General features: G+C 38.1%; 1 protein-coding gene across 2 annotated transcripts in view; it reads left to right on the top strand.

Annotated features, from left to right (window-relative positions):
• The window catches only part of LOC131161564 (uncharacterized), a 101,419-nt gene extending 88,458 nt beyond the window's left edge, over positions 1–12,961 (top strand). The window contains exons 22-27 of one of the 2 annotated variants that reach the window (XM_058117401.1): positions 4,072–4,152; positions 4,234–4,305; positions 9,846–9,890; positions 10,024–10,107; positions 10,214–10,317; positions 12,320–12,961. In XM_058117401.1, the coding sequence (XP_057973384.1) occupies positions 4,072–4,152; positions 4,234–4,305; positions 9,846–9,890; positions 10,024–10,107; positions 10,214–10,317; positions 12,320–12,434 (501 nt within the window). In that variant the 3' untranslated portion in view covers positions 12,435–12,961. The remainder of the gene's footprint in view (positions 1–4,071; positions 4,153–4,233; positions 4,306–9,845; positions 9,891–10,023; positions 10,108–10,213; positions 10,318–12,319) is intronic. The other variant, XM_058117402.1, reaches the window with a different exon arrangement.
• The last annotated feature ends 129 nt before the right edge of the window (positions 12,962–13,090 follow it).

Raw genomic sequence — 13,090 nt, forward strand, 5'->3', positions numbered from 1 at the left:
GTTTGTGTAGCAGGCAAGTTTTGAACTATTTTTTCAATAAAGTTCAGTCCTTGCTCGCAGTTTAAATCCTTTACGGAAATAGAACAGCTTGTATTTCTCTAACATTTCCTAGAATCCTTCAAAGCAATGGATTGTTGCATGTACCCTTGCTATACTCTTGTGCTTAAGATCTCACAGCTCCTGCTAAGCATTGTACTGAACATTTTTAAGAAATAATTGGGCCTTAAGCTCTCTCTTCAAGTCTGTCAATTATCAATTGCACGTCGTCCATTCTGAATCTTATCATACTTGGTACGCCATGACAGCTTAGCATCACCACTCAAGTACTTAAATGTTGTGGATGCTTTTGCCTCCTCCGAGTTGCTTCTAACTGCACAATAGTATTGCTTGTTTGTCAAATAAGTTCTCCAACTCCTTAGCATCACAAGAACTCCCATACCCTCTATGTTTTGTCACCTTTGATCTCGCATGCTCTATCTCTGTAAAATTCAAATTCCCGATTGCATGAACCTTCAAGTTCATCTTGGCAGGGAGCTCACGCAGCTGTTGTTCTAGCGCTTCTACCATACACGGAAATCTTCCAACAATTCCTGAAGGTGTCAAAAAAAAGTCAAGAATTAATCTGAAATGGGCCTTCGGAGATGAGTCTGAGTAACCTGAGGGAAATGTTCTTTTCAGTCATCGAAGACTAAGAAAAGATCCTAGAAAAAAGGGGACCCCCTGGAGTTAGATCATGTGAAGGAGCCACCAAGGGGAGATCAATCAGGTCATTCTCATTGATGAAATCAAGGAACTCTCTCATACTAGAATCTCTCAGGTGCTTCCACTTCTTTCATGAGGGAACAAAACCATATTGAAGTCTCCCCCCAATGACCCAAGGGGCATCCCAATTGTCTTTAACCTCCATGAGCTCTTCCCATAGGAGCTGCCTAGAGGGTCCTTCACCTGGAGCATAGATGCTGCTGGAAATCCACTTAAAACCATCTTCCAGGTTCCTGAACAGGCAGGAGACTAAGAAGGAACTAGTCTTCCAGGTTCCAGGCAACTCCTGCGCTTCTAGCAGCTTCAAGAAATAGCCATCTGCAATTTTTATGTCTCCAGAGGCTGTTAATATAATTTTATTTATGAATTCTGTTCTGGTTTCCCGTGTGCAAACAACATATCTCTTCCCCAGTCCTTGAGAAATATTTAATCAACACACTTTTTGAACAGTCATTAAGGCTCCCCACATTCCACAAAATACGTTTTCTCAACATGATTTCACTGAAAATCCCCGGCTGCTACCAGCCTCCCCAAAGTCTGATAATCCTCCAACCTTCTCATAATTATCTGAAAACTCCAATTGGTTGAGCTCCCCGTTGGCACCCTTCTTCCTGCTACTGCCTAATATTTTAATGATAATTTTCTCTTCTTGCCTACTCTTTTTCTCAGTTTCTTCAGAAAGACTCATGGCCCTATCTTCAGAGCCTTCAAAAGATACTCCAATGATTTTTCTAACTATATTCATTTTCTGAACCTCCCATTCAGAAACCTGCTCTTGAAGCAGTCGCTCCCAGTGTCCAGTCCTTTAATCACCTCGAAACCAGGGGAGGGGGGCTGTACTACAAGGGTCCTGGGATTTCAAGGGGGCAGGAACCAGTGCCAGGCAGTCTACTTCCTCGTGGGGTTTCAAGGATTCCAAATCAGCCAATCAAAATTCTCAGCCTGCAAACTGTTCCTGCAGTGGCTGCCTGGCGGGAGCTTCAGGTTTGCTTGAGCAGGGGTCCTGAAAGTAACTGGGGCTTTAAAAAAACCAGCACCACTTGGTCCTTCATAAATATAAAAATAGGAGAAAGTACTGGGCTGGTGAAGGGGTCCAGGGGATGAGGCCTGAGGGGGTAAAAGCCCAAAAGTAACTTACTGGCTCAGCTTTAGCAGAGCCTCAGATAAAGCCAACAAAAGATCTTTGAAGCTTGAAAGGGCCTTGGGATTTAGTGGGCATGGCTCAAAAGAATTCAAAAGATGGCTGTTGATGTAGTGGGGGCAAGAACAGTCAACCAATGGAGGACCTGAGTTTAAAGACAAAGTCAGGGTCAAGGCAACATTGAGAGACGGAGACCACTGCTCTATCCCCTGCTGCAAATCTAGAGAAGACTCCTTCATCAAGGCAAGAAATTTCCCAAACCTGATTTCATTGAGTTGAGCAACAAGATTTTATCCTTGTTTTTTGTGCAACAAAACCAAGAACACACAGCTCCCTTTTCTGTGCAGATCTGGAAATCTTCCCCCATAGCAAGGAACCATTGAACCTTGTCCACCTCCAGGAAAATGGAGATCTTCCTTGCTGTACGGTATTCTGTGATTCGGAGGAGATCGACATCCTCCCCATTAAGAGCCAGGTTGATAGACTTCCTTCCTAGTTCCAACGATGACCATTCTTCTTGTGTAGCCTTGCATGAGAGGGAGACGCTTTGATTTTGATACAGTGAAATACTTGCTAGAACTTCAGTAACCCGTCTGTTCTATCATTTATATATATATATATATTATATTCTACTCCCATTTTTTTGCCTCACCCATTAGATACACTATGAACTATCACTGTTTAAAATTCAAGACCATGCGTGTGGCAGACAATGCAGAGCACCCACAGAGGGATGTACACACAGAACTGAGAAAGAAAGGCCCCTTAATGACTCTCAAACTAGATGAAGGCACTACTCTGAGATCCAACCAAGCATAGGGTGAAAGAAAAGAGAAGGAAATTTCTTTCTGAAAAAAAGGTCTGATCAATTGCAATGAACTGTTGTTGTCAGCAGTATCATTGAACAGTAAACAGCAACTGTGGATAATACCCGTGAACAGTACATGTGAATCTGGGTAGTAAGAATCATAAGAGGCATTTAAGCCATTATATCAGTTATTAAAGCTAAAACAAGCTTTAATGGCAAATTCATAGACCTTACACAATGCAGCTGACTAAACATTTTCAGCAGAGTAAAACAAAAGCGCAAAGATCAAGAAACAGCTCATTACACAGCACTTTCTAATCTTACAATCTTGCAGAGGATTATAATGTCGTCAGCAGGAAAATCCTTCATAAACAATGTTTGCTTTGATGTCACAGACAACTAGCATTGCAATTGATATTGAATTAACCATCATCCCTTCAAAGACAAGGTTATTCCTTGCCTTCCATGAGTGATGTATAGTTGCAGCCCGAATAAGCTTCTGAATTTCCTCTCTTTTAGAGCAGCCCATGGTGGAAGCCTGCTATGATTAGCATGCCATCTCAAACAAAACACCACGAAAGTTCATTTTGCACTAGCATTCTGATAGGCCTGAATAACACTAAACATTCAAAAAACAGATGACTCCTGGTCTTTGGACAAAGGCCATAAACCTTACAAACAAGATAAAAATTGTCTTTCCATTTAGAAATTATATCCATTGTGTTTAACCTGTTTCCTATTGCAAGCCAAGCCACGAATGGATGCCTGGAATACAGTGCTTAGTCCAGAGGACTTCTAGTGCTCGGATAACTGTAGCATCTCTTCCTTAAGACCATCCCAAGCAGAATGGAAAGAGAAGATAGCTGTTGCTGTAATCTGCCATCTAACTTTATCTCCCACCTCCTCAATCCGGATGAACAATAACCTGATATCATGTCATAAACTTGAAAGATATAACTTGATTATGAGAGGTAGAGTTAAGAGAGAGGGGGGGGAAGAGAGAGAGAGATCATGATGAGAGAAGGGATATCAATGTATGTATATATAATGAACAATGACCATAATACCTTAATACAGTACATAGCAAACCCAAGGTTTCTGCCACAATAACTTGTTTCTTGTTCTCTCTCCCTCCAACCAACTCCAAAAATGTAAACCAAAATGAAAAAGAGAAAAATGGTGTACGTTAAACTGCTTGTTGCACCATGTACAATTGTGTGACAGATGCCTGTTGGCACGCCAATAGCAGATGGTTGTCTATGTTCTCCAAGTGGCTACTCCCGAATTCATCTACTGTAAGTTATGTAGTACACAATTATAATGCTATGTATTCATTGTGATTTCTTTTTCATGTTCTCAGATTACAGATGCTTGCTCAGCTTGTTTTGAGCAACGTACAGTCTTCACGCAGCAGGTCTTGGCGAAGGCCTTGAACCAGATGGTTCGTGAATGCTGTCCATTTGCCTGAAATTGCTGGATATTACATTTAGCTCTTTGTTTGTACTGATTGTTTATTTTTCAGGTTGATCAAACTCCTCTTCCTCTACTCTTCATGAGAACAGTTATTCAGGCAATTGATGCCTTTCCTACACTGGTAGCTTCCATACTTCATTTTGATGCATCTATGTTTATAGCTACTGTTTGCTACATCTGTATTTAAATTTTTGCTGCTGATGTTTGCTAAGATAACGTTATATGACTAGCTTTCTATAGGCATTTTATTACATCATATTTTTTCCTTAATCATTCAAATCTTGAATTGAAAAAGTTATTGGAATGAGCTAAATGTACAATTTTCTGTTTCCTTGCAAGGTGGTGTTGTTATATCAGTAGCACCTAGAATCCTCAAAGATATGTACAAGCAACATATTTTTCCTACTTAGATGCATAATTTTGGGGTTCTGTTTGTTGACTATGCCATAATGTTCAGTAGTCGTGTTTTTATGTTTGTATTCCTCAATCTAGCCAAGAATGTAGAGGCACTTCCAGGTTTCTTCAGCTGTAGAAAATTATTTTCATTTCCCTTCTCAGTTCTTTCTGATTATGTGAATTGTTTTTCTAACAAGCTTACTCTTCTTCAAGTGCTTGAGAAATTTTCTGCGCTTAAGATAAATCTATCAAAGAGTGGACTGGTTGGTAATTTAGAGAAGAGGGTGATGTAGGACAGGAACATAAATCTGAGAGAGAGGAAATTAAGGGAGAAGAATAAAAAGGAGAAGAGAAGAGAGAGAGCAGGTTAAAGACAAGAGGAGAGGAAAAACAGAAGGAGAAATGAAGAAGAAGGAAGAAGAAGACAAGAGGAGGAGGAAGAAGGAAGAAGGGGGAGAGGGTGAGGGCTGCATGAAAGAGAGATGGGGAAACAGTTCAGTAAATCAGATTCAAAATGATATCCAACTGTTTCATACATTACAGACAATGTACTTACGCATATAACTTATAACAGTGCAACTAAAACAAATATTTGCAAAACAACCCCATGTAAGAGAAGAAATCACCAAATAACCCGAAGTATTTGAAATACACAAAATGACCCTAAATTAACTCTACTTCTAAAATAACCTCAATTTTTCCCAAACTAAAATAAAATCCTAGCTAAAATATGAATGGTGGTTCTCCATCAAATTCCCCTTGTTAATGAAAACTCGGCCTCAAGTTCTAAAACGTCATAAGACTTCCATCAGTGGGAACAAAGTTGAACATGTAGGCAACTCAAGAGGTGGAACAAACTGCATTGGGTTGTCACTCAACCTGGAAGTATCTAAAAAATCCTCCAACTGCAAATAGCGTAGAAGGCTGCAATGTCCTCTAATAAAATCACCAGTCCTCCAAACAAAAAATCAATTTAATACCCAAATCTATTGGCATCTTAAGCAAATATGCATTCAGTCCATATTCTAGAATGATGGGCATTGTTTCAAAATATTTGGTTAAAGAAGATGTGAGAGATGGAGGCATGAATTTACTGGATAGAGGAGAAATAATCTCAAGAAGATCCATGATTAAAGAATTTCCAACAAACTATGGAGCAACCATTGTGCCTTATTCTTTGGGTTAGAAATTTAAAATAGAGGTTGAAGAGCATGGTCATTGACAAATATGTCTGTCCTAATAGTTGGAAACTCATCTTGAAGTTCATAGCAAGTGCCAAGACTTTCAACAACCAATTTTGTTGACAAGTGAAGGCCCATTTCACCAACAGTGTTTAGTGTTTCTAAGGACAAGTCTAAGGCCCATCCAAGATATTCAAGAGAAACTCGAATTGTTGATGATAAAGTATAAACAAAATCAAATATCAGAGGTGTGGGATTTAGAAATGCGGAATTGACTTCTTTTTTTGGCGAGAGAGAAAATATGGACTGAAGCGAGTTCAAACAAGTACCAATTAGATAAGTAACACTGAATCAATGTCTATGAAATCCAAATAGTGCAAGCTTATGCAACATTATCAAAAGGTCCTTGTCCTTACTTTGTAGTTTTAAGAGATTTTTCCAAATATTACAGTTCAGTTTCTCAGCAAACGCTCCAAGAGAAGTCCACTAATAAACTTGAAAAATGGTACTGGCACACTGAATTTTTCCTCCAAATATGTATCAAACAATGAAAGATGGATTTCTAGAAGCAAAATCTTGCAAAGGAAAACTAATTTGTCACAGTGAATCTCAAAATATTGCAGCTGGACGCCTGGACCTATATCTGAATGTTGGCAGGCCTTCATAACACTTTAATTTGCATTGACAGTCCAAGATCTAGTAGTATTAATCAAAATATCTTGAAGCCAAGTCAAAATATTGCATTCTTGCTATTCTGGAAAATGCAGGAGAATTTTGGAATTTGTCAACATGTGTTGCCGGCAAGGTCTTAAATTTCGATTTCGACTCAAATTTCGAAGCTCCAAAAGTACGGAAATTTCGATTTTGATGTCGATTTCGATTTCGATTTGAAACAATGGAAACCAGTAGTCGAACATGGAATTCTTTTATGAAGCTTTAGAAATGATTAATAGACATAATAATGTAAGTTTTAAGACTAATATATTAAAAGTAAATACATCTAGGCTGTGTATAAGGTGGAGAAGTTGTAATATAATATGTGCGTTAAACATATTTGTAAGATAATTTATATTAAACATATTGAGTGAATCAGTTAATACAAATGAAATTCATAAATCATTTAAATATTATTTATTATACAAATAATGATAGTTTAGAAATGAATGGTTAAATAAAATGTTGTTGTAAGTTTATTTTTTCATATAATTTCAAAAGCACTTGTAATAATCATTTGTTTCGATAAAAATAAATTAAAAGAGAAATTTATTTTTACTCCTAAATCCCACATTGGAATTCCAAGGAAATTTCATTACATAGTTCAAATTTCAACAAGTTTTGCTAAAATTTCGAGATTTCAATAAATTTCGGATGATTTGTTGAGATTTCGACAGAAATTATGCAAGATGGAAATCGACAGCCATTTCAATTTCGAGGGTGACGGAAATAAAAAATTTCAACAGAAATTTCGACAATTTCGTGGAAATTTAAGACCATGGTTGCCGGTATCTGGGGCATGTGTGCCACGGGTGAGGCTCTTGTGGCAATGATCTTCTGGATGATAGTAACTCAAGGGGTGATCAGTCGATTGGCAGTGTCAAGAGAAAAATAGCAAGTGTTGGATATTAAGGGGTAGTTGGCAGGATTACTTTCAGGTGGCATGTGGGGCCACACCTCTCATTGGAAGATGATGAAATTTTAGAAGACACTGTTTCGGGGATAAGGGAAAGACTCCTAAAACCAGAGCTTTTACCTTGCCAGGAATTATTAATAAGACTTCTAACTGATGATCTGCTTCCAGTTATAATACAAATGGCCTGCTTCTGGTTAGAACCTCTTAGGCGTTGTCTCTGGTAACATCGTGTTTTTGTTTACAAAGTGATGAGACAAATGCGCATTTTTTTTTGCATTGCTCCTATTCTTGGCACATTTGGTGCAATGCTATTTGGTATTTTGGGAAGAACTGGGTCTGCCCTTCTCTAAATTTTTATTTCAGAAGTTTAAGGGTTTTGGTTCTGGGAAGGATAGGAAGATAATTTAGACACGCGCTACTTTTTCTCTTTGGTGCTTTTAGTTGGAAGCTGAATGGATAAATTTTTCTATGGGCAGAGGATGCCATCTGATTTGGTTTCCAGTAGATTTTTCTTCTTCTTTTTTTTTTTTTTTTTTTTTATGGCTTTGTTTTTATTTTCAAGAAGACGGCTGGGGGATGTACATAGAAATTAGAGAGATTTATTATGCAAGTAATTTTATTTGTATTCTCTTTTTTTTTTTAAGGATACCTTATCTTCCATTTCCTTTATTTCATCCTATTTAATGTAAAAAATATGAAAATTTTATTTTACCTTTTTCATTGAACCATTTTTGTTTGAACTACTAATTTATAATTCACATTTTAATAATTGACTATTGGCCTTGTGGGGGATTAGTGATCATCCTTCGACGTAGTCCCATTTATGGGCATGATAGTAGGCGCCTGTCTGTCCTATGTGCCAGTGCGCCGAGTGGGCATTTATGCCACAACTACAAGAGAAGAATTAGATGCGCTATCTTTGACAAGAATAGCTTTTAGGGCAGTTGATTGCACAAATGAGCCAACATATGTTGTGAGAAGGAGATTACAGGTTCATGCTTGAGAGGGTGTATCAAAACTTGAGCAACTGTTCTCAAGGCCTTTCTTAAGGGACAAATAATGAACTTTTAGCAGAACTAAAAAGGCAAAAGAATAAAGGTGATTTTTTAAAATTGTACAGCTGAAAAGTTATTCTCTGAAAGAGTTCCATTGGCTTTGATCCAGAGTATCATTTGCCTAATGGCATGGTTATAGCAAATATCCAGTGTTCATGTTGCTAACTTGCCATTGCTTGGAGGACTAGGTTGTTTAAAATATCAAAATAACCCCTAGGGGCATGAAATCCAAAATAAAGGATTCTTTCTATATAGATATAAGACTTAGTCATCATAGCATTAGCATGTTGATTTTTCAATCAAATAGGGCTAGCTGGTCTAGTTTTTGAGGCATGTCAATTGGAGAGAGGTCCATATTTGTCAAGTTTGTGCATTTTGGGTTTGATTTTATCATTGTTTCTCATTACCTGTGACAAGCTGACAGCAATAATGATAACCAACTGAACCAAGCGTTTTATCCCTACTACATGGGTTTGGCTCCGTGAATTCTTGTCCTCCATTCAACTTGATTTAGGGCCACCTCTTCTGTTAAATTAGATTTTGAAACCTTTTTTATTGCCTTAATCCACACTCTTCTCAGTCTTCCTCTTGCCCTTGCTGTGCCTTCCATCTTGATTAAGCCTCTCCTTACCAGTATATCCATTGGTCTCCAGTGCTCATGTCCTAACCATTTTGACTGATTGACTGATTTTTTCTGATCTTTTCAATTGGTTTTAGCCTTAATTCCTCTCCCTCCCTCTCCCTCTCTCTCTCTCTCTCTCTCTCACACACACACACACAAACACCCTTTTTTTGTTTGGTCATTCATCTATTTTGGTCTTACAGCTGTTTTCAGAATTTTCATTTCAGCATATTAGGTCATCTGCATTCACACAATACTGAGCATTTCCTGTTCATGTTTACACACTGTTTTCTGTGAATTGATTTGTTGCCCTTCTCTCTCTCTCTTGCTCTCTGTTTTTTTTTTTTTTATGGGTCGTTGTCCTTTGACTGCCAAATATGGTCCTGACTTCCAGTGGCATAAAATACATTTCTGGGTGTCGACTTCCAGCAGTGTGAAATCTCTGTTTGTGCACCTCAGTCATTGTGTGGTTATCATAAATGAGCTCATTGAAATATATGGAGCCAGGTAAAAAAAAAGTTCATAACACCATGCTTCCTTTATTTAGGTTGATTTCTCTCTGTCTCTGTTTTTTCTTGAGTTGTCCTTTGACAGCCAAATAAAGGCTTTGGTCCTGACTTCCAGTGGCATGAAATACTTTACTGGGTGTCAACTTCCAGCCGCGAGAAATCTGTGTGTGCGCGCAACAGTCATTGTGTGGTCATTATAAATGAACTCATTGAAATATATAGAGACAGATCAAACAGAAGTTCATAACGCAATGCTTTCTTTATTCAGGTTAATTTTGTTATGGAGATACTGTCCAAACTTGTGAGTAGACAGGTATGCTGACTCAAGTTGAAATTAATGTCTTTCAAATTTGACTGCATGGATTTGTGACTTAGATTCTTAGTAGTGACTTGGTGGGTCACTGTATATGAGCATAAAATAATTTTTGTATTTATTTTGCATGCAGGTATGGAAAATGCCAAAGTTGTGGGTTGGGTTTTTGAAATGCGTATCCCAGACACAGCCACATTCTTTCCATGTGTTGCTGCAGGTATTATATATTTTCCGTACATGTTAAATTTTTTATGGATCATGCCTATGTTGGTATCCTTAATTTCACAGTTTTTTTTTTTTTTTCTCTTCTTTGCTGTTTGTAGTTACCTCCTCCACAGCTTGAAAGTGCTTTGAACAAACATGCTAACCTCAGAGGTCCCCTTGCTGCTTATGCTGGCCAGCCGAGTATAAGAAGTTCACTACCTAGGTATGGTTTTCTTCAACCTGATTGGCTACCAAGCCGGTGCCAGAAATCTGCCAATTGCCAGTCCTCATTTGACTGCAATTTTTTATTGGAGGCATTCTACTGAAAATATGGAATTTTTTTTGTTTATTTATTTATTGTGTATGGTGGGGGGAGTTGGAATAGATTGGTTTAGTTATCATAATTCTGTTGATTTCAGAAAATTCAAATTTTCTACATTTTTGCAGAGGTGTTAATATGTTTGACAAAATTGGATTGGATCACTTTTAATAGATTTGGGACATGTGAAAGGCTTCCAGAGCTATGTATTCCTGTTTAATATTATTCTTTCAATATTACAGATTTCCTAGTGCAGTTCAGTTGGAAATGGAATTAATGCTTGATGGTTTGAAATTTTGAAATTAATAAATTGTAAATGGAAGTCAATCCTATCAATAATTAACTAGCCGATAGCTGCCTAATGTGCCTTTAATTTTTTTGCACAAAAATTTCCATAAAGCCTAATGATGAGCGCTTTTCTTTTCTTTTCTTTTCAAATGGATCTACTACTACATGGGGTTTACATTTCTGTAGGCCACTAAATGATAGGGAGGTGGAAGAACTCTCTTCTTTGTCAGTAATGTTGGAGGGTTTCATCTCTCAATTGAGAGAGATAGTTGGGTTTAGGATTTGCAGTCTTCAGGAGTCTATTATTCTAAATCTTTCATTTGAGCATTTTATCAAAACCTTTAAAAATTTTCCCCTACATCATTATATTTGGAAAGCCAAAGTCCCCGACTCCCCCGTTTGACAAAGGCTTTTATTTCTTTGGTTGTTCTTAATAGAGTTAACCAACAATATGTTGCAACATAGGGGGCCTTTGAGGGCATTATCTCTGAGTGTTCTATTTATGTTTTTTGAAAGCTGAGAATCTGCATCACATCTACAGTCGGAGGATTTGGAATAAGTTGTTTGGTGTTTGGGGGGAATTGGTTTTGTCTGAGTACAGGGGAGGAATTATTACAAATCTCTTTTACAGGATTTGGGGAGAATGGACATGGTTTGGTTATGTGGATTTGTGACCTGTTGGAGATTTTCTGTATTATGGGGAATTTGGCTGGAAAGGAATGTGCTTGTATTCTCTCATTGCAGAAGAATTCTGATTCTTTGCTCTGGGAAAGGATTCAGTACTTGGGCTTCTTTCTGGTCTTCGGGGTACCCTCTTTGGAACTTCAGCAAGATTGGAAGGCAGTTTATTTTGATTGTTTCCTAAACTTTTAGGGTTTTTTTTTTTCCTTAACAGGATGTCTGTACATTCTCTGTAATTCCTATCACGAATAAATAAATAAATAAATCCTAATGATGAGAATGCAACTTGTCCTTCATGCTTGCATGCAATCTGATGGTACACATTGAAATTTAAAGTCTGAAAATCTTCTATTTGGAACCTAGATGTGAATTGCTAAGTAAAAAAATAAACATCGTTAACATTCTGGTGAATATTACAGATTGGGCTATCAGAAGCTTTAATGGTGTAATTCTTGGGCTTATGCTGCTTCATTAACTACGCATGTACTACCACTTGAATGATCCAGACTAGTGTCAAAACACTTCTACTGACATTAGTTTGGTAAAACAATGGAGTGTGATAAGTCAAAATGAAAGCAGCACAACAGTTGTGGGGGGGGGGGGGGGGGGTGGGGGTGGGGGTGAAGGATAGGTATTTTGCTAGGTGATAGCAGAGCGTATGAGATGTATGGTGTATCTGTATGCCTTTTCCTTATTTCACATTGATGTCTGGATTATATAGTAGTCACTCACAATTTTACCAGGAAATTTTATGTTAGCCGCCATTCCATTCTTTTGATGTTATTTTACCCTACCATATTAAATTAGTCCTGATCCAACTGCCAGGAAAGATCACGGGTTTTATTTATTCGCATGCCATGTGAGCAACTTATTTGCAGGGAATATGCTCCTAATTTTTGTATCTTGATAAGCTTATAATAGACTTGCATTTTTGCAGGTCAATACTTGTAGTTCTTGGCCTCGTAAATGAATCACATCTGCAACAACCACAGCTTGCATCCTCTTTGCGTCCTTCAGACACGAGTTCTGTTCATGGAGCAACTCCTACATAACTGGATTCTTAGAACTAACCAGTTAGAGTCTCAACACACTAGACTTTTCAGGAGGTTGGTCCACCAGCCCTTTGTCAGAGAGCCTAATGAAATTGGTCATATGACGGTCTATCAGACAGATATCTCAACCTGACTGGCGGAAATATGTGAACTTCAAATTTGTCGATTGGCATGCGGGGTAGAAGTCCAAGCGAGGCATCAACGGAAAACCCATCTTTCCCCCACAATGGAAAAGAAGAAGAAATGCCATCTCCTACACCCCCACCCCACACCTGCACCCTTTTTTTCCTTCCCCTTACCCCAATCTCCTCCCCCCAACCCGGCTGCTTTGGCAATGTACCATAGCTGTATTCATTTTAGTTGTATTAATCATTTTCTTTATTACCATTCATTTGTTTAAATTTTGACCGTCAAAACATGGGCATATGTAATTAAAACCATTTGTGATCCTGCAAAAAAAAGAAAAAGGGAAGGGGAAAATGAATGGTTCGATGCAAACCTGCTATATACAGGTTAAGAGTACAAAATATTATTGTATTTGTGCGGCAACAGGTTGCCTTGTCCTAAGGTCTACCGTTGGGACTTGCAGCCTATCCAATGAATGGGCGAGAGCACAGCAAATGGGACGTGTATTCCCCAGCGCATTAAACAATTTA

The sequence above is a fragment of the Malania oleifera genome, chromosome 8 (genome assembly GCF_029873635.1).
Source record: "Malania oleifera isolate guangnan ecotype guangnan chromosome 8, ASM2987363v1, whole genome shotgun sequence".
Lineage (NCBI taxonomy): Eukaryota > Viridiplantae > Streptophyta > Magnoliopsida > Santalales > Ximeniaceae > Malania > Malania oleifera.